We start from the raw sequence: 25,217 nt of genomic DNA on the forward strand, positions 1-25,217 counted from the left end.
AGTATTACTTTAGGTAGGATTTACAGACTATTTCAAATAGCTCTGAAAAGTTTTCTAATGCTGAAACTATGAACGTATGTTTGAGGCTTTGTAAAATGCTTAATTATTAAAAATTTTTGGAAATTTTATATATAACCAATCTTTATTTTATTAGAGTATTACCATGCGGTGTTTTTATTTTAGACATGTGGAGAATTTAAACAACTAATCTCTAAAGAGCAATATTCTTTTCCAGAAGTGTAAAACTATTCTAATCTGGATGGTCAAGAAACAGAATTGAAAGCCTTTTCCACAACAGAGAGTAATTTAAAACCTATTTAAGAAAGAGAATGACCAATCCAGGTAGACAAGACTTGAGTTTATTTATACGATTCATATCTCCCTTCTTGAAAGGACATTTACAAACTTGATTTCAAAAATAAAAGAACTTCTGAATGACAAATGTTCACGTTTTAATTTCAATATTACAGGTATGGTCTTTTGTGATAAATTATCAGTTGAAAATGTTCCAGTGAAATCTGGTATCAATTAATTTAACACTTCATATAAGAAATAATAAAACATTTATTTTCAAGTCTTACATATATTATTTAAATAGTTACAAAGTTCAATTTTTAATTTTTAAATTTTACTGCTATTTCAAGCTACCTGAAAGAAAATGCCTTAGTGGAAAAAAAAAAGTTTTGATTGTTTTTAGTAAGTATGACTTTTAAAACAAGCACTGTTAGTAACAGTTCACCCACATGTTATTTAGCAGTTAGGTAGGTCAGATAATGTGTATTGTCTTGAAAGAAAAGAAATGATACTTGTTGGGCAGGTGCAGGTAAAATAGTATTTGGAGACTATTATAATACGCAACTTAGAATCAGATTCAAGAAGTTGACTGATTAAAAATATAACATTAAACAAATTCATAAATAATTGCTTAGTTTCCACCTTTTAATAGTAATCTGAATGGCTGAAGCACACTGAAAACAATGAGATGAGATAAGGTAGTAAAAAAATTGTACATCTGATTAATTGCTTGATGGAGACATGAATTTGTTAAGTTAGCTTCTCATACACATTTCCTGTCCAAAAAATATAAGCTTGTTTATTTTGCATATATACAAGTATCCTGTGAAATCCTGGACTCTGAAAAGAAAAAGGTGAGGTATAGCATTGAATAAAGCATCAAAATGCATGATGCTTTTGGCTGAAATTCAGCAAAGTTACGGTCAGCAGAGAAGAACTGATTGGAGTGTGCTTCCAAAAGTCTTCCAGGTTTTTGCCCTCTAAGAAATTTGTTGGCGACATCAAATAATTGAACTCTTCAACATCAATATATACAAAGGCATTTTATTATTCGTCAAAGAAAGGGAATGAGTCATCAGAAATTACAACTTTATTTTTTCATAATACATATATTTATTGCCATCATAGTTCTGCAATTGTCATAAAATTAGAGGCAGATGGAATTCAGAGACACGTGCAAGTTTTGGAAATGGACACATAGATAACAGTATAGAACTGTACATAAAATAATTACAATTTATTAAACACACTGTTTTAGCACATCCATGATGGATGGGAGTGAGCACCATATCTTTTATGAATATATATTTTTCTCTTTTTTTTTTTTCTACAGCACCAAAGAAATCCAAATAGGAGGAGGAGAGACGAAAATTGGGAGTCAAGAATAAGGCCTGTTTCCATCTCAGCCACACTATCTCATAATTTTATGATTTCCAAAGCTTTTGTCATGTGATTCTGCCCCCTCAAGGGCATCGGTATTTCTTAATTGGTAAATGTATACGTAGCAAGTTGTTTTCTATACCATCCTTATTCAAAACTTGCATGTGGCATAAAATGGATTGGTGGCACCAAGGTGTATTTTCTGTTGATTTCATATATTCTTTGTCCTAATCTTAGCCAAGGAAACAAACAGGACCAACTTCAAATCCAAACTTCTGACTCTGGTCACCAAAGTCATTGATCATCACATCAACGATAGGCACTTGATCAATTTTCGGTGTGTTGATTTCAATCACAGTATTTCCATAGCCTTTTCTTGACTGTAAAGTTAAGCAGAAATAATAAGTCATAAAGTCATTTCATATTTTTAACATATATGTTATTTTTTTCTTAAGCCTCTGAATGGAGGTAAGAAGGTAAGACAGAGGAGAGTGGAAAAAAAATTGTGTTCTCTGTGTGGTAATGAACTCTTCTGGTCATCACTGATGTCATATGTATCTTTAAACCTTGAATGTCAACTGCATTCAACAGTTAGCCGTAACTACCCACACTGCACAATTGCAAAGGCTCTCAGTGAACTGATAAATACATTTCAATATGAAAACCGATGTTGGTACTGGAGCATACCCCTACATAAATAATTTATCCTTACCATTATAATCATAATTAATATATATATATATAAAAACATAGTCAAGTTTTTAAAGAAAAATTTGAATATAGTATAGAAATTATAATGCAAGAAGGCCAAAGTCAAAGCATTTCTGCTGCTAGGTGTCAATTCTGTGAATATCAACACATTACTATTGGGAAATCCAAAACACTCGCTCCTTTTAATACGTTCTCTTTGATCTCTGTGTGCTCTACTCTGTTTGTCTGCAACTGCGACTTCCCTTCAGGCGTCAGCTAAAACAATGAGCTTGTTAGGATGCTCTTTTGGTCATTTTCTATTACCTAATTCCTACATGTGTGAGACAGTTCAGAGGATAAAATAACAAACTGACAGTAGCTGCCTAAACTGGCATAACATGGTACCAATCAGCAAGCCCCTCATTAAAACAAAAAACCAAAAAACAAAACACACACAGGAGTAAGAATTATTTATGGTATAAATGGTATAGTGGTGGTTCCTTTGTCATTTTAGAGTCATGGACTAAAAGGAGGCAAATGAAACAGGCTCTTGAATTTTTTTTTTTTTCATTTCAAGAATAACTAGCTGTAATAGAATTCAAGTATCAGGAATAATTCCATAAAAATAACATATGATTCAAGATTACCTTCTGTTAGGGCTTTAAAAATGTGTCTATAGTATGGTTCAGAGTTTGTGTGTGTGTGTGTGTGTGTGTTAGTGGTTTCTAACATACTATACTTTAACAGGTTGGAATTAAGCATCAAGTCTTCATAACAACTGACGTCCACTGTGTGAGAGAAATCTGACTTAGGACCAAGCTGGGATGGTTACGCCTGCCGCTCAGCACCGAAAGAAGGCGCGCAGAGATCACACTCACCGCACAGCCGTCAGACAGGGCTCTGATGTAAGGGCTGTTGTCGTAGGACATTTCCTCGTCATTTGATCCCAGGAACCGAAGGGCTTTGTCATAGCTCCCTGAGGACACGTCATACCAGGCTACTGACTGATGACAGTTGTAGGTGAAATTTTGCCGCGCAGAGGCGGTCAGCAGTTTCAGGAATGTCATTTGCACCATATTAATGGAATTGCCTTCAACATCTAAATATGAAAGCTGGGAATAGGAGGAAAAGAGACACATTAAGACTCATTTCCTCCTTTGTGCTATAAAAGAGTAAAATCACTGTCACAAGTGAACTGCGATCCCAGAAGCATGTGGATGAGTCAGCAAACCTATTTTCACTTAATGAAAGAAAGTGGGCGTTGAGGGTCAGAAGATCCAGAGACAGGATTTTATGAAATAAGGATTGTATTTCCACCTGAGTTACTATCAGCGATACTTACCTTGGAAAAAAAATCACTTTATACTTCTGGTTCCTAATCAGTCAGTAAATATTACAAAAAATGCTTTTGTTTCCAGGAAATCTTTCATTATATTGATGCATCTTTTCAAATAATAGAGTGGTAAAATAGTGAAAATGAAAATTGAGGAATATCAGTGCAATGTAACATTTAACTATTTTCATGTTGTTTGACTTCACCGATTTTGTGAGTATATCTACTTGGTTCACATTTTTCAACAGGTTCCTGCATTTTTCATCTTGGGGCCACAGTCTTACAAGGCATTTTTGGTCTTCTAATCTTCAGCACAGACCTGCCTGTTTGTTCCTGGACGATATATTTATATATATTCATCTTTGTATCACCAGTGCCAAGCATAATGCCTGAGACATGAAAAGGAATATTTGTCATCTGGAAATACTTATTTTGTATTTAGAGCAGGAAAATAGTCTTAATAGCAAGTTATTAAAAACTGTCTTTTTTTGGTCAAATTCATAAATTATTTTATTGGTATAACTGAAGTATCTGGGGTCAGCTGAAACATATAAACCTAGATTTAAAAAAAAATTAAGCAAGAAATTCACCCGGATTATAGATTGTCAGTATAAAGGCAGTTGTCTGTGACTTTCTGCCTTATTGTTGGTTTTACTTAATTCTTACTGATTAACAGCACAGATGAGGAGGATCTTTGAGAGGCTGGAGGAAAAAAAAAACTCGGGAAATTCACTCTAAGGAAAACAAAACAGCAAAAATAAAACCACACACAGAGTTCTATCTGTGTATGTATTTTAACTCATACACAGATAAAGATGTAACATGGGTGTTTAACAAGTAACTGGAAGACTAAACTAGAGAGTTATGTCCAGTGGAGAACTTCACTAAAAGTTGTTAATTAATATGTGGAGGTTCTTATGGAATAACTGTATAAATAGTCATCAATGGAAAATAACAGCTTTTTAAAAGAACATTAAACTATTGAATAATTATCTGGATGATGAGAAACTTTAATTTGAATACATTCTAATTAATATTTTAAACACAAATACACTTTTGAATAGCCTTTAAGTACAAATTTTGTTTTGGCATCTAGTCTTAAAATATCTCTAGAAAATTATTAACCACAAAGTGGTAATTGTAAGGAAATACCTAAGCGGACTTGTGCTGTGATACAAATAGAAGGTCAGGTCAGTCAGTTCACTTTATCTCCAGATGTAACAATTGGAAAACAACATTTCACATTCTGAAAGTTCTTATTGAATTTGAAAACAAAGAACAAATTAGGTTTCAAGCATAAAGGAAATGAAATAGAGTCAGCGGTACTAAAGAGGTACTATATTGTCTGTACCTGATTTTCTAATATAATCTGTTTTATGAAAGCTATCTCAGGTACTCAGTGAAATGCATATTTTATTTGATCTTATTATTTTAGTAAATTTAATATAATTCTATGTTTTTTGATACAAAAGTTTTAGACTTCTTTCTAAAATCCCAAAGTGGTCTAACAGATTTAGATGGAGCAAACTGGGGAACACATGAAATCCTGCTTAGTGTAATTTAGATTTTCACAGTTAAGAGTCTGGAGATACATAATTTGAGCTTCATTTACAAGGTTCAACATAAACCATTGCATGTTGAGGTGATAACATACCAGTTTTCCTCTCTTAAATTCACTAAACCAGCTTCCTGGTTTCTCCTTTGGCCATGATGAAAGTCTCACCTGTTGCAAAGGTACAGGAAAATTTTAAAATGGGTTAAAATTATGAACAGTATTGTGTATGTATCAATAATTTTCAGTAAGACTAAGATGCTAAATGGTTTTCAAAATGGCCTACCCTGGATTATACACAATGAGGTAAAGAGCAAAATTTGAGATAGATCTTATGAATCCCCATTTAGGAAAGACTGAGTCATTTTCTTCCTGTTTTCTTTAATTGCTCAAAAAGAAATGGGGAAAATAACCTGGTAAGGGCATACTAAGGGTCGGCTGTAGGGGATATGGGTGGAACTCTTAGGTATCCCCTTGCAAAGGAAACACTTACAATGCCAGCTGGCATCTGCCATTAAGGCTCATACCATCAGTATTTCATAGCCAAGGGAGGCATCCTGAAGTATCCAGCCAGTAACTAACAGCAGGATGCTTGGAAAAATCATTGCTGCAAGCCTGATCATCCCCTGCTGGGATAATGTTTAGAATCCTCTACAGATCTTCATTTACTGTTTTGCTTTGCAGAGATCAGCAAAGTATAAAGGTATATGAGGCCTCACTAGAGGGAATTTGCGTAATCCTGTAAGGGGAGGTGTTTCCATTTTCCCACACTTCCTGGTGGGCTGGGGGAGCTTTCTTATGCTTCACTACCTACCAAGCGTGTTAGGAAACAGATGTTGCTTTGTCTCCTGCCCCTAAGACGGATCCTTTACTTACAAACTTAACAACGTCTCTCCTAAAGAGATTAGTCACACTTTCAGCTATTTGTCTTGTTGTAAGGAATTTCTGTGCCCACACTGCTTACTAAGAAGAATGTGATTTATTAAGAGGATAGAAATAAAGTCAAAATTTCCCATCTATCAAATGTTTGGAGACTATAATTATGCTGGTGAAAAGTCTTATATTAATCATTTGCCTGTGGCCTTAAAGACAGAACTCAAAAATACTGAGACCGCTAGGAGAGAATCAAGAAATGTGTTTGAAGAGACTAAACTTTTAAGAAGTACACAAGTGCAGAGATACTTTTATTTGATGTGAAAGATTCATACTTTATAAAAGTGTGTTTCTGAGCATACTATACAGCTGTGAGTTCTACCACGTGGTACTTGGAATGAAAAATATTATGTATGCACTAAAATCTGAGAATCAACTGCGCTGTGTCATGGAAAGCCACAGAATTTTAGAGAGTAAGCAGGTGCATAAAGAATACATCTGGGTGAAAAATAAGAAGAGAAGTATTTATTAACTGTGTGTGTCACTTTGGTGTCTATTCATGTTTCTGCAAATGAAATGCTCTAATTACCCTGTAAGAAAAGCAGATAAATGAAAATATGACAGTAATTTTCCTGTTTAGTTCAATATTGCAAAAACACGGCAAGAACTGTCAAGAGTCACCACCAAAACAGATTGGTACTTACTCCCTCCGATTTTTTGTCTGGATAAATGCAAGTCTCACCACCAGACGTGAAATTACAGTAAACTTTGAAGGAATCTCCTGAGCAACCCTGGTTAGGATCAATCCAATATTCACCTGGAAGTAGGAAAAAAACATGTCACATACAAATACATTTATATCAAGAACTGAGTATATTATATACCAAGTTTTATTAGAGAAATAAGAAAAAAATGAATATTCATTGATCTATTCCCACATGAATCCCTTTTATGTCTTTGGTCAAATTGAGGTGTATGTTTGACTAGTTAAAGAGCGACCCTTTGTCTTGTCTGCTCAAAGCTTTGCTAAAGGCCCCATACACTCTGCCTGGAACATCCTTTTTTTTTATTCTTAGCATGTCTATTATGTTTAAGTTTCAGATTAAATCCCATCTCCTCAAATATCAGCATTCTATTTATCCATGTGTAATGAATTGCAAGTACACTGGAATCAGACATCCTCAACTCTAAATCTTATATGTATCATTTACTACTTAAGTAATCTATTCATGTAATAATATTCTTCTTGATTTGTTAATCTGTAGGATGGAAGTGATCACCTCTACTTAGCCTCAGGGTCATACTTCTGCTTTATTTTACAGTAAAAACTTTTTGTAGTAAATGTCCTCTCCCTTTGAATGGGATCCTAAGAAGAAGGTCTATTTTATATATTGAAACACAGTTTGCTATTAATTCTATTATCTAAATGGTATGGAACAAGTATTACCATGTGAATGACCATGCCTGTTAATTTAGTGTTAAGTGAGTAAAGATACTAAGTAGTGGGACTGACATAAAGTTATTCCTTAAATAACTGACAATGGGGTTTTTGTTAATAAGAACTATCAGGAGGCAGAATTGATAAACATGTGATGATGACTTTGCTTTTCTCCTACCATTTTTCATGCTGCCACTTCATCTCAAATACTCATTTGAATTATGTCAATCCATTGATTATGAACTTTGAATGATTTAAAAGCTCCAACTGCTTAGCTTAGTAATGGAATTCCTGAAAATCCAATGCCAGTTTGCTTTTTGAAATGAATTGTCGAATAAAAAACATTTGGACTTTCCCTGATTACACCATTACATTCACATCTGGAACAAACCGAAATTCTCAGGCAAAAATATACACGAAAATAAAAATCATCCAAGATTTTACCATCCAGAACAACCACTCAGTCTTTGATCTTTCATTTAGAATTTAGAATTATATGGTAAGCATTTTTGATCTTGTCTTATTCAGTTAGCAGTTATTAAATATTATTTCAAGTAACATACACTTAATTACTTAGATACCTTTATTCAATAAATTCAGGATGAATACCATGACTACTATGAATACCTTGTTCAATTCATTTGTAATTGATTCACTTCCTATTTCTACTGACACATCCCTAAATCAGGCCACCATTATCTCTTGCTTAGACTAGTCTGACAGCTTCTTAACCAGCCTCCTTTGATTCCATCTTGCTTCCTTTCAAATCACTTCAAGCCATTTTTCATTTTGCTCATTATTGCAGCCACAGAGATCTTCTTTCAGTTCCTTTAAGACACCAAGATCTTGTCTTCTTTAAAGCTTTGCAAATATCCCATATCCTCTGCCTGGAATACATTTTTGATTCTTTGCATGACTGGCTATCTCTTTAAGGTTTCAGCTCAAATGACACTTCCTCAAATAGTGACATCCTATTTATCCAAAATGAAATCACTCCCTAATTATCTAAATACCCAGGTTTTTTTTTCTTTTTCAGAATACAGGTATTCCCCTTCTTTTTGAAAGCTCACTTTATTCCAGTTGGCTTTTATGAAAGACCTACATTAGTATCTGTTTTCTCTAACAGAAAGAAATTGGAAGTGGATTTTTGCTTTTACAAAACAAGGTGTAAAGTGAAAAGAGCATTCAGCATGTGTTTGGCAACAAGCAGTTACAGAGGCAGCGTGAACCCGGAGCAGTGAGAGCGTCACCGCCAAGCTCCTTCCCCGGAGCTACACCCAGCATCTCCGCATCAAGCCCCATAGCTCTGAACTGTGTCCGTGAGCATCTGTGGTTTATCTCGATTTATTTTGTGCATCCTTTAGCAAGATGTATCCTAGAGTAATTGCTTCTGTGCTTTATGCCAGTTTGGCTTGCAGGTTTCACAGGAACTCTCTAATTTCCGAGAGCAGGGGAAACCTGTATCTGTCATAGTGCGCTATTACTGATACTTATGGTTTATCTGTCTCCATCATTAGACAATAGTAGATCGAGAGCATCATTCTTTCGGTTTATCTGTGCATCTCTGCCTGAAGAACAGTGCCTGGCACTGCTAAATGAATAAATATTTAATTGTAATTAATTAACACAATCAAGAAATAATAGAGCTACTTAATATATGGAAACCACAGGGAACTACAGTCTACAACAAGCTTTCCATCTCCAAAATTTACACATTTTTTTTCTTGACTGCTCAGGTTCTATCTAATTAATGACACGTTGTTTTGTGCTGTCGGCACATGCTGCCATCTTTCACATGTAATCTGCAGCTACGTGTGTATGATTTACCTTAGTCAGCTAGATCAGAAGTCTGGGTCATTCTCCTTATAAATTACTCAATTAATACGAAACTAAATGTATCTTTTTCAAATAAATATATTACAAGTTTGAAGACCTTTGATATTGATTTGTAAAGAACCTTTACTAATTACCTGCGTTTTCATTTTAACAGGCTGTGCTTGACTGAGATATGATTTTATGACATTCTTGTTCCTGAATTGCATGAAACTTCTCTAACTGTACTGAGTTCTTTAGAAAGATCTCAGTTGTAACAGTCATTATATTATCAAAAGTGCAAAATAATATTGTCCCACGAGTAAGAAGAGTAGCAAATTATTTCCACATAAAGTGGGAGATTTAAAATCACATGCACATCTAGCCTCTTGTTAGTTTAGTGTTGTGTGAGTTAGTCAATTAACTTCGGATACTTGGAACTGGTTCCTTCTGAGAATGGGTATGTGAAGGTTTTGTCAAATAATTCATATAATAAACTTTCCTGATTATTATTACAAGTAAATCGTTCACAGTTGTTTTGGTTATTCGTGGATCAATGAAATAAACGTTTGCCTCAAACAACCGTAATTCTTAAATGTTCTATTGATCTTGTAGTAACTTACAGTTGAAAGAATATGAAAATGAATATATGCATGTTCCTATGTGACTGAAGTATTGTGCTGTACACCAGAAATTGATACAACATTGTCAACTGACTATACTTCAATAAAAATATATTTTAAAATATTATATTTACTAAATCATTGCTAAACTGATAGGTCACATGTGATTCAGTTATGCTACTTAATCATATTAATTTTAAAGTAAGTTAGGACATAGGATATAAATTATTATACGGTAACATCTATGTGAACACTTAAAACCAAACTTACTACAAGGCAAAATGCATTTGTGTTATCTTAATCATTCCAAAATGACTTTGTTATATTTAAGGAAACCTTATTTAACAAGACAAAGATTTTCCAAAGTAGATCTTGAATTATAATCGTTTGCTTTGGTTTTATTTACAGACTATATTAAACATTTAAGTAGAATTAATGAGCTGACAATGCACCTCGGTCACTGAGAGGCTCAGTACACTCGCTTGTCCATGTACTATTAACATACCATCTGGGAAGTCAGGATGGCTGAGCTGCAGGTCTTTGCAAGTTCGGGCTGGGTTGGTCTGCGTGCCCATTGGAAACTTCATATGCTCAATGTCTTGTTTCAAGGAATTGAGGGAACCAAATATTTCCTCCATTCCATCAGTGTAATCCAGAATATTATCTCCTGCATCTGCCTGCATGCCTTCTGCATGTCTTCTCGTTTTTTTGGGTGACAAGATTGGTAAAGGCTGAATGACTTCACCAGGCGGACCCTGTGAAAGAGATGACGGGCATGTAATTGTGTCCTAAGGTACAACATTCTGCAGATATTAGTTACTGCTGATTATGTTATTGTTATAAGAAATTATGGTTTGTTCAACTTTTCAATGTTTTTCCTATTTTCAATGTTTTCTCTAATTGCTAATGTGTATGTATAACATATATATCTTTTTGATATATATATCTTTATATATAAACTTTGTAAGTTTTTAAAAAAATAATCTAGTAGAGATATTGAGGTAGGCACAGAAATCAGATGATTTCTGGACCTTTTTCTATACAAGTAACAGCACAGATTTGTGTGGACATATGGCATGTATGCTACTTTCCTTATTAATTCTTCCTCATTTACTTGCCCTATCTCTGCAACAAGATTTTAGTCTCTGAAGATTAAAACAACAGTTTACGTTTCTTGTGCAATATAATGAGTTGTCTATTGTACTTGATAATAGTTTTTATATGATGAAACATTCAACTTTTAACTTAAATATATCAATTAACAAACGTAAAAAAAGTGCAACCAGACTTGACTGTACATACGTGTAAGAGTAGAACTACACCAAATAGTTAATTCATATTGTGATGAATTAAGTTACACAAAAATTCCTACACAGAAGTCCTAAGCCCTAGGAACTCAGAGAAAGACCTTATTTAGCAGTGGAGTAGCTGTAGCTATAATTAATAAAGCAAATGCATATGAGGGCACTGGAGTGGATCCTATTCCAATATGACTGGTACCCTTCTAAAAAGGGGAAATTTGGGCACAGAGACACACATAGACGACATTGTGAAGAGACAAAAGAAGACAGCCTTCTAGAAGCCAAGGTGAGGGGTCTCAGACCTTCCCCTGCACCCTTCCGAAGGAACCAATGCTGCTGACACTTTGATCTAGGACTTCTGGCCCCTAGAACTGTTGCACAGTACATTTGTGCTGTTTGAGCACCTAGTTCGTGGTACTTTGTTACTGCAGTCCTAGCAAACTAATCCACATATGGCTTCAAAACAAGTTCAAGAAGGAAGACTCAAATTTTTTCACGTGGATCTAACACAACAGTTGGGTGAAGTCTGGAAAACGTCAGTGTCAACAAATGGCAGCTATTATTATTGTTTTTATTATTATTATATGCAGTAGGAAAAAAATGCCAAATATCTGAAGTTTTGTTTTTATTCCTAGGTTTTAAGGTATCTTTGTGGCAAACAAACAGTTGCTTTCATGAAAATGTAACATAAAAGTATATGATTTTCTTGAAAAACTAATAAAACAAGATTGTTACAATATATAGTTAAGGTTTCTTTATATTCAAAGAGTGAAACCAATTAAAAGACCGGTCTTGGCATGGAGACCTGAGTACTTAGTTAAGGTAGTTGCTATTTCCTAGAAAATCAGCACTTTGACAGAATGTGCTTCTTCATCCTTATGAATTCAGAGAAATTGCTGGCAGTCTTAGGATGCCAATTGCCAGAATATCACTCTTATTACCATGCACTTACCGGAGGCCCTGGAGGTCCTGGAAGACCACTGTCACCCTTCTGGCCAGCAGGTCCCTGTTAGAAAGAATAAGGAACAAGATAAATAGAGAACAAGGCATTTGGGTCGGCTTTGCTGAAAAATTTAAATGCCAAAGAGAAAGGTACTTACAGTTGAGCCTTTGGTACCCTTTGGACCTTGAGGACCCTGGAAAGTGCAGAGGCAAAAGTACAGACAAAACTGGAGCATCTGTGTCTCTTCGGTATATTTATAAGTTTACTTTATAAAATTCTTTTGTCTCATACTTACTGGTAAGCCTGGGGGACCAGGTGGACCTATGGGACCAGCAGGACCTGGAATTCCCTACGGAGAGAATTATCCAAATTAAAGCGTTTTTCTCAGCTATTCCATTTTCACATTTTGCAAAACAATGCAGACTGCAGTTTAGCCAAAACAAAAATACATGAGCATAGCCTAAAATTTCCATTTTGAATCTAAGAAATAAGTTTTGAAAGAATCTGTTTTTGCTTTTCCATTTTGCTGCAATGTCTCCCTCTCTACGTATACATCTTTACATTTCTGCAGCCTTCGGAGTCATCATTTGCATGTGTTGGGGATTCAATAAATGTTATGTAATTAGCCATTGGACTATAATTTTTATGATCTTTAACTTAAGTCATATTTTTAATTTATTTACTCTAAGGATAAATAAATTTCTTTTTGAAAACGTCATTGACTTAAGATTAATCACTTCCTTGGTCATGTTTAAAGGAATACGTGCAGGTGTGTGGGTATATGATTGGAAGGGAGTAAGGAAAATGATTTTTGTCTTTACTCACTCCGTCCCCTTTTGCTCCTGCAGATCCTTGAGTTCCAGGGAGTCCCCTGTCACCCTTTTCACCTTGCTCTCCTGGAGGACCAATCAGGCCAATTAAACCAGGATGTCCCTTTGGGAGGCAAATAAATGTTAACAATATATAAATTACAACCATATGTTAAATTATAGTCAAAATAATTTAAATTAGATAACATTTTAACCCTTTCTAAATGAAATACAGGATTAAGAACCTCTTCCCCTCACCTAACAGGATCATCCTGCTTACATTAAGTGAGACCTTTATTAAGGGTTGGGAATATGGTCAAACAAATGCTTTCTAGAAATACCACATTTAGAGTTCCACTTAAAGAGAATTCCTTCAACTAAAAGACCAATACAGACTATAAGTAATATTGGTGAAACAAACAACTGAAAATTCATTATTTTCATAAGCATCTTATTTTATGTGAAATGATTTCTATTCTTCAGGTATTTGTAGTATCTAAGAAACACTTTGAGACTTAAAAATAGTTAAAAATATTAATGTTGTTCTAAAAAAGGTTTATTTTCTTTAACTATTTGATGCAATAGAGAATGCATATCCTTCAAATCATTATCCAAAAGATAAGTCTCATTTAAACTTTTTATTTTCATTTTGAAAAACTCTAAAAAATGGGCATTTTGTTATTCTGTTTATTTTCTGAATAGTTATTTTAGTATAACCATATGTTTTCTCCATATGGTTCCCACAAAGGAACATTGAGAAACAGAACACTGAATTCTGGTACACTTTTCATTACTACTTTGGATATTTTCTCTTTTCTAGATTCATCTTGTAAGCTAGAGATGGACAGCTTTTTTCTTGATTAGAATGACAAAGGTATCCTTTGAAATTTCCTTTTGAGTAATTTTAATTTGCAAAATTATTGTCTCTGCTATTAGGATATCAAAATTATAATAACACATTCTTTGTTTTCTCTCTCTTTTTTTAACATTTTTTTATTGATTTATAATCATTTTACAATGTTGTATCAAGTAATAACACATTCTTTAATTCTTACCTTCTCACCCTTGGAGCCAGGGTCACCTTTGAGACCAGGTAAGCCAGGAGGTCCCTAAATAATGAGAAATAATAAACATACATGGAGTAAGTACAGATTAGAGAATCATAATATTATCCATAGGGAAAGCTGGTTTTGATAATATGACAGAGTTCAAAATAATTATTAAAAATCAGTGTTTATTTTTCAGGATTTTAAATAATCAAACTGAATGGTTTGATATTTAACCATAATAATAAAATATAATATTGATAAGTTTGATTGAATAAATATGAAATTAGAAATAGGACATGGTCTATTTGATTTTTTAGTTGAGAAGAAATGATGCATTTTTAATTACACTAATTTTAGAGGAAGAGGTTTCCAAATTACACATTCATTTAATCAAATACTTTAGTGCTAAACTCACATTTAAAGGTTACTATATTTCCAGTAAAATTTAAAGATAAAAACTTCAATAACCTTTTGACAGTCAACTGACCATTTTTAATCATTTTTCCTATGTAAACTCCAAAGATAGTATTTTTAGCTATAATTCCTGAGTTGAATCTCTTATCTAAATGATTTGTAAATGTAATAATAAGATAATTTACTTTTCTCATATTATCGGACCTCTATTTTAATAACTTAACCCTTCTTATAGTCCAAGGACAATGGATTTATCCATTTATGCTGAATTATATTTTAGTGAAAATTATGGCATGACTTTAGCAACTAACTCCTAGTCCTGACTTCTAGTCATGAAAATATTCATATTGATAACTTTTTAACAAACTCCTTTATATAAAAATTAGTGTACTCCAAACTGAAGGCAACACAAAATAAGATCCTTGTTCTGAAATTACAACAAGTTGAACAGATTCTGTTAGAAGAAATGTAACTGACTGGTGGTTTGTTAAGTATGTGATTGATGGAATCAGGGCCAGAATACCTACAACACGTGAGTCACTACTGCCTACAACAAGTACCACGTGAAGAAACAAAGGGAAAAAACGAGTTTTCTCTATGAGTTTGAGTTATGTAGATTTAATTGAGTTATTTGAATTATAATTTCAATAATGATTTTAATATGCCACTTAGAAATCAAATTGTTTTAACTTTAACCAAACTTATGATTAGTTTTTACCATAGTATCTTCTACAAGGCTACCATGACTAATTTTGCCCCCCTACCTAGATAATTTGAGTCCTCACTGTGAAAGAGTACATTAAGTCCCAGTTCATCATTTTTGATGCCATGGATCTAATCCCAGCAGCATGATGTAATATAAAAACATGGGTTCAGAATAGAACAGATTTGGGATAGAAGCCAGCCTCTCTAATTAGCAATTTAAATTAGCTAGCTAAAGAGAGCTTCAGGGTTCTCATCTGTAAACCTAGGATTATATTCCTGTCCCAAGGGGATACTGTGAGGTTGAATAGATGAGCCCTTTCCATCCCTTAGTTTCTCAAGCCAGCTACACAAACTGAAATTCTGAACATCAGAGGAGAGAAAGAATACTGCTACAAGTCAGTCCTATGTAACAATAGTATTTTGGACTTTTATTAGAAATATTTATATTTGTTTTAATTAGGAATGCATTTGACATTCTGTAAGTATTGATATAAAAGTGAACAATTTCCCTACATCATTCTATTAACAATAGATAAAATTATTTTCACAGAAATTAGGTACAATTTTAAATGTGAATGTGCTTGATAATCTTCTAATATGAAAAGTATTAATCCTCAGATGTAAATTTATGTCAATTCACTTTAGATTCTTTTTTGTGTAAAAATAAGCAACCATGCCACTTTGTTAAATCTCTTGACAAATACTCTATCTTAGTGGATCTCAAAGTGTGATCCTCAGACCAGCAGTGTTAGCCTCATTTGTGAACATATTAGAAAAGCAAATTCCTAGGTTTTATCCACACCAACCGAATCTGAAATTCTGGAGTTAGAGACCAGCAATCTGTTTCATAGGTTTGTTACCCATTAAGGTTTGGGGAACGTGGTTCTGTGGCATTAGGTCCCAAATCTACTAAATAAATATGCAAACCAGAGATGCATTAAGGATATCATCTATGGTAAAATAAAAACACTATGCATTTAGTCTGCTAGTTCAACAGTTTTAAAATTAAGGAAATATATTTTGCATCTACTTTTCTCTGATCTCATCAGAAAGGCCTGGTGAATTATTTGTTGGGAAAATAATGTTGCCTAAAAGCACACTTTTAGAGGAATAATAAAATGAGTAATGGAAATAATAAAATAATTTTTTGAGGTCTTATGACCATCAGGATAGATGCCAAAATTTCTACATATTCGAACAAGATGGCGTAAAAAAGCATTAAAAAACAGCCCTAATAAAAATGTGATTCCATGAAACAACCATATACTTGTACCAGTGACAGAAACCATTTAAAAATATTGGTTAAAATTAACGTATGTAAGTTAAAAGTAAATACATTCTTTAGATTGAAAATACAAAACTATTTAAAGAGGCCAGATTTTTCTTCTATCTCTGTTTTCTCATTTTTACATTCAAACTCTTGTAGGCACACAATATATTCTACAGAAATTTTGCTGCAAGTGGGAGAACTAATAGGGATGTGGCCTTTGGGGCATCAATATTCCAATCACTGCTTCATTCAGCATCTCAGGTCTACCACTCATTAGCTGGGCAATCTAGGGTCTATGCTTTCTTATCTCAGAGTTTTATTTTAAAAAGTATTCTAACAATAACTGTGTCAGAGAATTGTCATAATGAAAGAAAAACCAGGCCTACAAAAGCACTGCATATAGTGAAATGTCATGTAAATGTTAATTATTATAATTTGTTTTTGACATGGTACAGATAGTTACCAATTAGCTTTCTCATCCCATTCTAATAGTGATTCTAAAGCAGCAAAACAGAAGAAATACTAGGGATGCTAATTGCTCAAGTTTAATGAGAAACATACTAGACATTATTTGTGTTTATGATGCATTTTAAATCATTTCTATAAATATTATTCATGAAGGAGTTAGAGGAAATGAGCTTTAATTCCTCTAAGGTATTAATCTCTTATAAAATTATGAACTATATCTAAGGAGGAATTTGCCAAGCAAAATCAGTTTCTTATCATTTTCACCAGTTGGAAATAGAAATTGGTGAAGTTATGATGTTGATAGCAGTTATAAATAACCCTCTGAACCTGGAACATATCAAAAATATCAGCTCTGCATATAAAAATGTTATTTCAGGTACACATATTTTCTGTTTCCTCTTTAGGATACTGTAAATTGAAAAACCCTAGAGAAATACATAATTCATAAGTAATAAAGGGAAAAGGAAAACAGGGGTGATACATTTTTAAGTGCCTAGAATACACAACCAAATATTTCCCCTGTGGTATTATGTTGTGCAGAATATTTGCTTGGATATGCATCTCAAAATTTTAGAGCCCTGAAGTTAAAGAAACTACAGATCCTACATTTTATTTAAAATGTAATATTGTGAACTGATGCTTAATTTGGTGGAAAGCAAATGCTTTGTTGTTTAATCATTGTTTAATCAGTCAACCTGCTTAGTCATTACAGGATGTTATGCATCTCAAACCTGTTTACAGATCATTTAAATGTAGCATTTAAAAAAATAAAAATATAATTCAGTAACGCATCCTACCATTTATTCAGGCACTTACTATTTTTTAAAATGACGTTATCAAATATTTTATTTATCAGTATGTGAAAAGAATTAATGTGTGATAATAGTAAGGTAAGCATGTCCAAAGATAATTATTGACCAATTTTTCAGCTATACTGAAACAAGTAGGTTCTTAAAATGAAAGATTATGAAACAAAACAAAATAAAAGCTTAAACTAAAATAGATACTAATCATGCCTTCAAAAGATAAAATAATTAGTTTAAAATGATTACATCATGTAAATTTTGACTAAGCAGCAGGGGAGAGAATGTAGAATGATTATGATTCTCTCCTAAACACTCAATTTTATTCCCATTTGATTTTTGTTGACTATTTACTAAAAAAAAAAAAACAGGTTAAAAAAAATCAGCCAAAACATTCTTTATACCGTCTCATCCTTGTCCTTAGCGTCCTCTTTTCCTTCACATGTGCTACTTATCTATTCTTAGTTCCACATGATGATTCTGAATATTTATCTATATATAACATTCATGCATATGTAAAAGTTTAATTTTTACCATGAGAAATATTTAAATTTTAAGGTAAAAAATAAAAACTGTACAGTATTTAAACTCTAGTATAGCTGATCATATAGAGTGGTCAAATACAAAATATCACGGTAAGAGCTTGAACAGATGTTTGTCTCACTCTAGACCAAAGAATTTCCAATCCAAAGGTTAACATAAAGTTAATAAACTGTTGCTTAAATAGCAAATGGTCTAAGTTTTTTTTTTAACAAATAACTCATTTAATTAACATAAGAATCCCATAGGGTAAAAGATATTAATATCCCCATTTAATTCATTTTAATGTCATAATACCCTGTAAGACAGATACTATGCATATTCTCATTTCATAGACAAGAAATCTAAAGCTTAAAAAAAACTGAGTAACTTTCCTAAAAGTCATCCACCAAGCAAGCAGTAGTGCTCGTTTTTAAACCAGGGCACTTGGGTTGAGAGTCGATGATCTTAACCAGTAATCACGATATACCACTTCTGAGTCTAATCTAAAATTGCCTACTAAAATAAGTATTTCTTAGCTGAGTTGAAAAGCTCATTGAACTGCTATAAAAGACAACCTGAAGATGATTTCTCCACCCATCCTCATCTCATGAAGACCAAGTAGCATTTTCGTTAAAATTAGATATCACAGTCAAACTATTTGATGCTATGAAAATGCTACCGTATATTCACATTCTAAGTACTCTCTGATAAAATGAGCAGTCAGAGAAAGGAATGGCATTCAGGCTGCTTGATTCTGATGCTCTTCATTTCACTGCCCAGAAGGGTGTGAGTTGTTCAGCTCCTTGCTCTGTAAACCCACATTTACCTAAGATTCATAAATATAAACTTTTCCAAGCCAGAGTCAGGTGGTACGTCTGATGGTTTTATTTTTAATATTAGCTGGAGGAAATCTCCAGCATGTTTTTTTATTTCATCTGGAGAAAGGTCAGAATACTTATTGGAAAATGTGAAATAATAAGAAAAACCTTTGGCAAATTTTAGGGTGATATTAAGGTGAAGCATTTTTTTCCTGGGCTCTTGACTCTGCACCGTTAGGGGTTTAGCATATTATTTAGAATATTCCCTGAATAGTGGTGCAGATGTGGAGCAGCGGATCCTGCTTCAGCCAAGCCCCTGTTCCTATGCCAATGGGTTCATGATCAGATTTGATAATTTCAAAATTTGGTAACCTCTGTCCAGTTATTAAAATAAGTGATCTTTAACTTTTCAGTGAAACGTAAAAAAAATCTCTGTAACTTTTAGGAAATATCTGAAATGTTAGAGAAAATTTTTGTAACATCTTTACTAAAAGGAATGGCCAAATTCTCCAGAATAATTAAGATCACAAATCTCAGTTTTGATGGCTTTCTGAGCACGTACACATTTCTGAGGTAACTGATATATTCATGGTAAGAGGCAGTTTTATAAGATTTAAATTTCTTTACTTAGGACTCTATTTAAACCAACAGACATTACACTTGCAAAGGGCGCTATATATTGCTTCCTGTTTTAATTAATCCCTTTATATTGTCATTATTATGGGACAATGAAGTTCAGGTATCTCTACCATAAAACAGAATCTGTCACTTAGCAAGCAACGATTTTAAAGGCGAGGCTTAGATTCTCACTTTCTGCCCAAATTTTATAGCAAGGATAGCCTTGGCTCCTACAATAAACTCCATGTATGAACCATAGGCTGGTCAACTGAATGCTGTACTCCATTTCCCAAGTGTGTTGTTTGCATATAACGTTTATGATAGTAACCAAGCTTCAGTGTTGTAATAATTACACCTCTCTTCACTCATGGGGGTTAATGTTTTATCTTTCAGCCCGTATGACTCACGAAGAGAACAATTTATGTGGTGAAATAATCACTGGATGTCTGTGCCAACGCTATTCTTTTAAATGAAGTGCCAGGAAACTAAGTGTAATTGCATGCATTTGGGGGAACTATCCACATTTGGAAAAGAACTGGCTGGGCCATTAGTGGCATTTTATTCAGAGTGGAAATTTTTGTTACATCCAATGTCCATAAGAAAGGAACGATTTTCTGATCAAGGGCATATTTTCCAAATAACTTACCAGTTAGTATTATTTTCCTCTTTTTAGATCTGAGTAATTTCAGTTCCTTGAATATTATCCTACATATAACCAATTTACAAGAAAAAATTTCATGAATTCTAGCTTATGAGTAATTTCATTTCTGGAATTCGAAATGACACATAAGGTGCTACTCACCATAGGACCAGGTGGCCCATCTTGGCCTGCAGCTCCAGGGAGACCTTGCTCTCCCTGTGGAAAAAGAAATATGATTGATTTTTTAAATTAACAAAAGCAGATTTTTTTCCCCTGTTGTTTAATTTTGGTAATACAAAAAAGAAAGAAAGCATTCCATCACATAGAGAACATCTACAAATACTATAAGGAATTTTTTTTCAGTTTTTTTTACTTTCTGTGTTTATGTCTACATGCACATACATACACACACATATATGGATTGATGGAAGCATGTACAGAATTTTTACGTCTTTGAGATCTCAGGGTTTGGTTTTCTAGTCTAGCATTATAAGTTAGAATTCCACTGTGAACTTATTAAATAAATGACATACTTATATATTTAAAAAATCCCTGTCTTTAATTATTACATAATATTTACTGAATTCTCATGAAACATCCACACGGTAATTTATAAAATAATGCTGACATAAACATTTTCATTCGGTTTTTTTTTTTTTTTTTTTTTTTTTTAGAAATAAGATGTTCTTTTCAAAATGACATATTTCAGCACAGATGCTTACCACAGGGCCAGGGATGCCCCGAAGACCCTCTGGGCCAGGCTTTCCAGCAGGTCCCTGAGGACCAACTGGGCCAGTTTTTCCTGCAGGACCTTCAGCTCCTGCTTCTCCCTGTTAGAAAATAAAATACGTGAACACACTCATAATGAAGAAAGAAGATATTTTATCATTTTATTAAAAGTACTGGAATAGATGTCGCTCAATGAACAATGAGTTTTTCAAGCATAACACCTACAAAGTATATTTTACCTTAGCGCCTTTTTCACCTTGTCTTCCCTCTGCACCTGCAGCGCCAGGAGGACCCTATAAACATAAAACTGCATTTAAAATATGTATCACATATAAAAGTAATGTAACTGAGGACTTATTTACAAATACTCTAGTTTAATTTGTAACAGAGCCTAATAAAGTGTGGCTTTCTATAGCTATTTAGTTTAAAACACAGTAAGGAAAATCAAAACCCGTTTTATGTACAAACTTTTAGCTAGAATCTTAAGGATAAATGAAGCACAGATTGAGTGGAATATAGATCATCACATCATATTTAATGTAAGGAGACAATAAAGATTCAATTTTGAAAGAAATGCTGATTACTTCATCACCCTTAGTGTGATAAATACTCAGATATCATTTATTATGTTGTATAATTAGGAATGAATTGAAGGTTTTGAATTCACTTCCATCATTATATCTGTTTTAAGACTGGCTCCTTTCTTAATCTCAGAAGAAACATGCATTACACATTCTCATAAGATCATGTTCAAACTAGAACACAACGAAATTAACAATCTTGTTGATCAACAGATACTGTATTTTCATTCTCAGAACTATGTAATTTACATGAAGAAATGGCATAAAATATAGCATCACTTTTTAAAACCTAGTATTGGAGAAAAAGCAGAAAAAATATTCATACTCCATATGCCATTCAAAAGCTTGAGAAGTTACTCTGGAATTTGCATAACTTTTGTCCTGCTGCATGGATTGCTATGGAGAAATGCTAATTATTACATATATTTAAAACTTTTCATAATACTACTCCATATATTTATATATAGTTTTCTATCTTTGTGAGATACCTATTTACCTAATTATTTCTTTTTTATTAGCTGTGTGACTTTTAACAAATTGTATTTTTGAACTTCAGTTCTTTCATCCATAAAATATTATTAATAAGAATTCTCTTGCTATAGAATTGTCATTAAATTTAAATGATATAACACATGAACAAGGTATTTTGTGAACTTTCCAGTATAGCTGTATCAAATACAGGTACGGAATCTGGTGCTTAAGATCATAAAGCCTGGACTCAGACTTCCTGTCTTTAAATCCTGGCTCTGCCACCAACTAGCTTTGTGATCTTTGGCAAGTTATACACCCTATGAGTGATTCAGTTTACTTCTCTGCAAAATATGGATTATAATAGTAGCTGTCTCCCAGCGTCGTTAGGAGAATTTAATTAGTTGATACTTGTAAATGTAAACAAGTGCCTGAGACATGAAAAAACTGTGCAAATATTAGTTATTGTTATTATTACTAAAATGATTCTATATTGTTATTTTATATAAATTCTATTAAAGTATTTTACCAAAACTTTTCACAATGCTGGCAACCTAAGAATCAGGTTAAACAAAACTGACTTTCAAAATATAATTGCAGACACCATGTCAACAAATCACTTTTTCTATGCATGCTGTTTATAATCCCTGAAAAATATAAACTCCATATTTGAAACTACTTGTTTTAATCAGAAAATTGAAAGTTGGTTAAAAATATATTGCAGAATATGATCTTGTAATATATAATCGAATCCTGAAATTTGGCGTTCAGATTTCCTTCTTACATTTACATAAGTCATCTGTGAAATACAAAACTTGAAATTTCTAAAACTTATAACAAACATGTAGAAAAGAATCATTTACATTATATAACATATAATATTCAAGGTATCAAGGACAACGATTTTTCAAACTAGAAATATACTAAAAATTCCCACTATATCTAAATTTTGTTCCTACTCATTACATTGGGTCTTTGATATTTTCACTTATAGTATTTCACAGAAACCTTTCAAATCAATGCAAACAGGACACTTGGTTTGATAGCCCACTAAAATAAGAGTGCTTTTGGCCTTTATTATCTTGGGCAGCACAATATATATATTCATAATAGATTCACTCTAAGACATAAAATTGATATTTATCTTATAAAATATTTTTTCATTTCCACTTACTAATTGATTTGTATTAATACTCAGTAAACACGAAGATTCTATATGAATCTTAACTGTGCTGAAACTTTCTGCATATGTTCAGACATAATACAGAGTTTACAAAAGAAACAATAATCCCTAAAAAAGTTGTATTTAATTTTCCCCTATACTCTTTGTTTCCCATTTGTTTACTTCAGTTTTTGTTATAAACTGTGCTCAAAATCATTAAATGAGATTGAGATTGGAGGCTAGGGAGTGTAGCAGAGATGGTATCAAATGGGGAAAATAAGGTGAGGCAGGAGGTTGACTTTTTCAGATGCTATATTAATATTCTAATGGTGAGTCATGCTAGTCTTTTCATACGGTCTTTTAAATCCACATTTAAAATGAGTATCAAGCACTTTATGAAACTTAGAGAGTTCTGCGGCCTCATTTATCTCTCAGAGAGAAAGTTAATATATCATTAGTAATTATTTTTTCAACATCATCACCGTTAACTTCATTTATTATTAGACATTCATTGTGCTTCGACCCAAAGATAAGAAATGTATAAATTCTGTAAGCAGACGCTTGAAGTAGTAGCAATTTGTTAACAACAACACAGGCATTAAAAATTAAGTGTTATCTTTTGAATTTCATACTGTTTATGCAAGAGGATTTCTATATAGAAGCATAAGTTTCAAATATTTCTTACAGTGTTGGTTTAACACTTTAAACATTTTGGTTTACAGATGGTAATGACACTTATTGTCATGATTATTTCATAATGTATAAAAATATCCAATCACTATGTTATACATTGAAACTAATATATTGTAAGTCAGTTGTACTTCAATTAAAAACATTTTGTTGTAATGTTTAAAATATAACCTATTCAAAATGGATAAAACAGCCATAATGACTATTATTTGGAGAACAGAAATTCTGAGATTCAGCTGACTAATGGGCATTTCCTGATTGTATGAAGGTTTTTCGTGATATAAAGGTATGGGGCATTAACCTCAAGACTGCATTTACACACTTGAACTTCATCGTTTAGAAGATTTATAAATATCTGGCTTAAAAAAAGCAAGTCATCAACTGTCTAAAAATGTAACAAAAATAAATACTGTTTGGGAGAAAAGAAAATTTGAATTTGAAAAGCCTAGAGAATTTAAACACAAGTAAACTACAACACAGCTACAAAACTGATTCGAGTAAAAAGTTTCTTCAAATCGAAAGGATTACTTTCCTCTTTGAAAGAATGCCTGATGTCTATCATGGTAGAAATCCACATTAAATGGTTTTACTCTGTTTTTTATCTCATATTTCCATTTTCATTTATTCCTGATATTTTTTCCAGATGGCATAGTTTTTTTTTTTTTTTGAAGAAAAACTAGGATGAAAAACAGATAACACACTTTTTCCAAGAGAATAGGAAGTTTCCTTTGAAAAAAACTATTCATGCTTATGAACAAATTCTTGTTTTAGTCATTTCTTTCTCATGTATCTGCATAAACAGAGCAGCAAGACTTAATGTAGTGAATTACTTGCTGTACTACCATGAAATAATAAGTATTCTGATTGGACAATGCCTCATAAAACATGATACAATAAAACAGACCCTGGCTGAGTTTCTATCAGTAATCACTGTTACATGAGATTTTCCTTGCTATGAGAAATATACTTTATACAAAATACACAGTATAATCCTCTTTCCACTATTTACACATTACAGTATTATTTCACAATTTATCCACTCTTCCATACATATTTCAAATTTTTAAGTCTTCCTTATGTGCCAGCAATATCCTGTGCATGGACAACAAAAAAAAAAAAGAAAAAAGAAATTCTAAGGGATTCACAAAGTTTAGTTATGAAGGTAGACAATAAAATAAACAAATATAGTACACTGTAAAACACGCAAAGGTGAAGTAGGCATGCAGAGTAGG

General features: G+C 32.9%; 1 protein-coding gene across 6 annotated transcripts in view; it reads right to left on the reverse strand.

The window, feature by feature from the left end:
- Window positions 1–343: 343 nt before the first annotated feature.
- The window catches only part of COL11A1 (collagen type XI alpha 1 chain), a 491,382-nt gene continuing 466,508 nt past the window's right edge, over window positions 344–25,217 (reverse strand). For all 6 annotated transcript variants that reach the window (XM_074370060.1, XM_074370058.1, XM_074370057.1 and 3 more), the window contains 13 exons: window positions 21,324–21,377; window positions 21,078–21,185; window positions 20,518–20,571; window positions 14,104–14,157; window positions 13,065–13,172; window positions 12,535–12,588; window positions 12,397–12,432; window positions 12,249–12,302; window positions 10,501–10,750; window positions 6,827–6,939; window positions 5,352–5,420; window positions 3,243–3,476; window positions 344–2,054 (listed from right to left, as the gene is read on the reverse strand). In XM_074370060.1, coding sequence (XP_074226161.1) covers window positions 1,908–2,054; window positions 3,243–3,476; window positions 5,352–5,420; window positions 6,827–6,939; window positions 10,501–10,750; window positions 12,249–12,302; window positions 12,397–12,432; window positions 12,535–12,588; window positions 13,065–13,172; window positions 14,104–14,157; window positions 20,518–20,571; window positions 21,078–21,185; window positions 21,324–21,377 — 1,335 coding nt within the window. In that variant the 3' untranslated portion in view covers window positions 344–1,907. The remainder of the gene's footprint in view (window positions 2,055–3,242; window positions 3,477–5,351; window positions 5,421–6,826; window positions 6,940–10,500; window positions 10,751–12,248; window positions 12,303–12,396; window positions 12,433–12,534; window positions 12,589–13,064; window positions 13,173–14,103; window positions 14,158–20,517; window positions 20,572–21,077; window positions 21,186–21,323; window positions 21,378–25,217) is intronic.

The sequence above is a fragment of the Camelus bactrianus genome, chromosome 9, assembly GCF_048773025.1.
Source record: "Camelus bactrianus isolate YW-2024 breed Bactrian camel chromosome 9, ASM4877302v1, whole genome shotgun sequence".
Taxonomy (NCBI): Eukaryota; Metazoa; Chordata; class Mammalia; order Artiodactyla; family Camelidae; genus Camelus; species Camelus bactrianus.